We start from the raw sequence: 1,955 nt of genomic DNA on the forward strand, positions 1-1,955 counted from the left end.
AGAGCCGTTAACCCCCAAACACCATCACCACCAGTCCTTCCTTTCCCATCTCCTGCACGGTTCCAACGCGCACAAGGATAAACCGCATTCGGCACCCGGTTCGCCGGCACTCACGTCATCGTCCACCAATTCCGCAGGTGGCACAGCGATGCAGAAGAGCAAATCATCGAGCAGCGTGGTGCATCACGGTAGCCGGCTGGTGGCAAAGAAGATATGGAGGTCCAGAAGCAAGAGCACCTCGAGGGCGTCCAATCAACCCTCCGTGTGGACGCCGCAGGTGAGTTTTTCCTTTTTCTTTTTGCTTTTTTATTTCGCGTGGAACTTTCCTTCGATTTTCCATTTTTCGCGTAACGAACGAGAAAAATGGTATCACGCGTGTATAAGACGAGTTTTTTCTTCTTCTGAAAGCGAAGATGATTATTTTCGTGTAAATTGACCTGTTGATTCGTTGACCGACGAATTTCTTTTAAACTCTCAGAGAACGCGGTTAAGGCGAGAAATTAAGAAACGGATGAACCAGAACGGAATAGAAGATATCTAATTATTTGGTAATACGAAACGGAATTTCTTTCCAGAACAAACAACCTTTTGTTAGACGTTTCGATGCGCTTTATTCGAGCGTTGTAAACCAAGCGCAAACGAGCCTCGCACGCTATACATAGAGTTTTGTCTTGCCAAAACATGTCTACGAATAATTTGCTTAAACCACCTGTCGCCGCATAGTGGAGAGTGTCCACCTCGTTATAAGAAAGAAAACGAATTAACGATGTCGCTATTAACATCTTCCACGAAAATAGAGCGCTACTATTAATAACAATACTCGGCTGCCTAGCTTTCTTAATAGCACTTGTAAATTAATTTTACTTGCCACCCGGTCGAACGCGATCTCTAGACAAGTTCATTCGGATAATGCTTCAACCTCCTCGCCCATCTATCGATCTTCTTTCGGGAAGAAAGAATTCGAGAGGATGAATCTTCAAACTATTCTTCCATTTTCTTTGTCTTTCGGCTTCTACGTAATTTCATTCCAACGTGCGAATTCTTTTTTCTCTTCGTTTTTCATTTTTTTTTTTTTTTAGCATACAAGATAAGATAATTAGGTTCGTGATCTCCTCTATTCTTTTCGTTCTTCTTTTATCTTCGTTAATTTTCAATTTTACGCATTGTGCAGCCATTTCTCTTTTCAACTTCTTTTTAATTATTTTTTGGAATAATTAATTTCACTTTTTTCCATTTTTTAATATAAAAGTATTATATTACATCCATTTTAATCTCTTTAATGTCTATTTTTTCTATTTTCTTCTTTCACTTTTTTGTTTCTAATTATGCAATTTTACAGACTACAATTATTCTTTTTCTTTATTATCTTCTTTCCACCAATTTTTCTTCCTTTCACTTTTTTTATTTCTAATTATTATAATTACTTTCTAATTTTTACACGCTGTATAAAATTTATCTTCCTTTTTTCTATCTCTTGCACGAAACAACTTCCTCCGCTCATCACATAATTTCTCTTATTTTTCTTCCGTATTTCCCAATTATCGTAACAATTCACCTTCCTTGTTATCTCTTATTTTCGACATTAAAAAAAAAGAAAAAAAGAAATGTCCAGCGACCCCTCCAACTTCCTCCGTCAACTTTCCTTCAACCTCCTTTCCCTCCTCTCCCCCCATTTCTTCATCTTCGAAACTCCCCAACGTTCCTTCCACGCCTCTCCTCGACCATCTTGGCTTCGACGGCTCGTCTATTTTTCTTTTACCGTCCGAACCCGGCCACCGTTTAATATCCCCGCGGTGTGACCGAGTATTCGGAGGATGTGAAAGAGGAAAAAGAGGAGGCGTAAGAACAAGAAGAAGAAGGTCGACCTTGCGGCAGGCGATCTCGTTAAGCGGTAAGCGCGATAACCAATTTAGGGCCTCGGAATTTCGCCGGCGCCGCCAGAAATAGTCAGCCAA

General features: G+C 40.2%; 1 protein-coding gene across 1 annotated transcript in view; it reads left to right on the forward strand.

The window, feature by feature from the left end:
* LOC102679173 overlaps positions 1-1,955 on the forward strand; it is a 30,169-nt gene that overhangs the window by 1,842 nt on the left and 26,372 nt on the right. Inside the window, exon 3 of the mRNA XM_006622191.2 lies at positions 1-277. This exon is cut by the window's left edge and continues 23 nt beyond it. Coding sequence (XP_006622254.1) covers positions 1-277 — 277 coding nt within the window. The remainder of the gene's footprint in view (positions 278-1,955) is intronic.

The sequence above is a fragment of the Apis dorsata genome, unplaced genomic scaffold (genome assembly GCF_000469605.1).
Source record: "Apis dorsata unplaced genomic scaffold, Apis dorsata 1.3 scaffold_667, whole genome shotgun sequence".
In the NCBI taxonomy this organism is placed as follows: domain Eukaryota; kingdom Metazoa; phylum Arthropoda; class Insecta; order Hymenoptera; family Apidae; genus Apis; species Apis dorsata.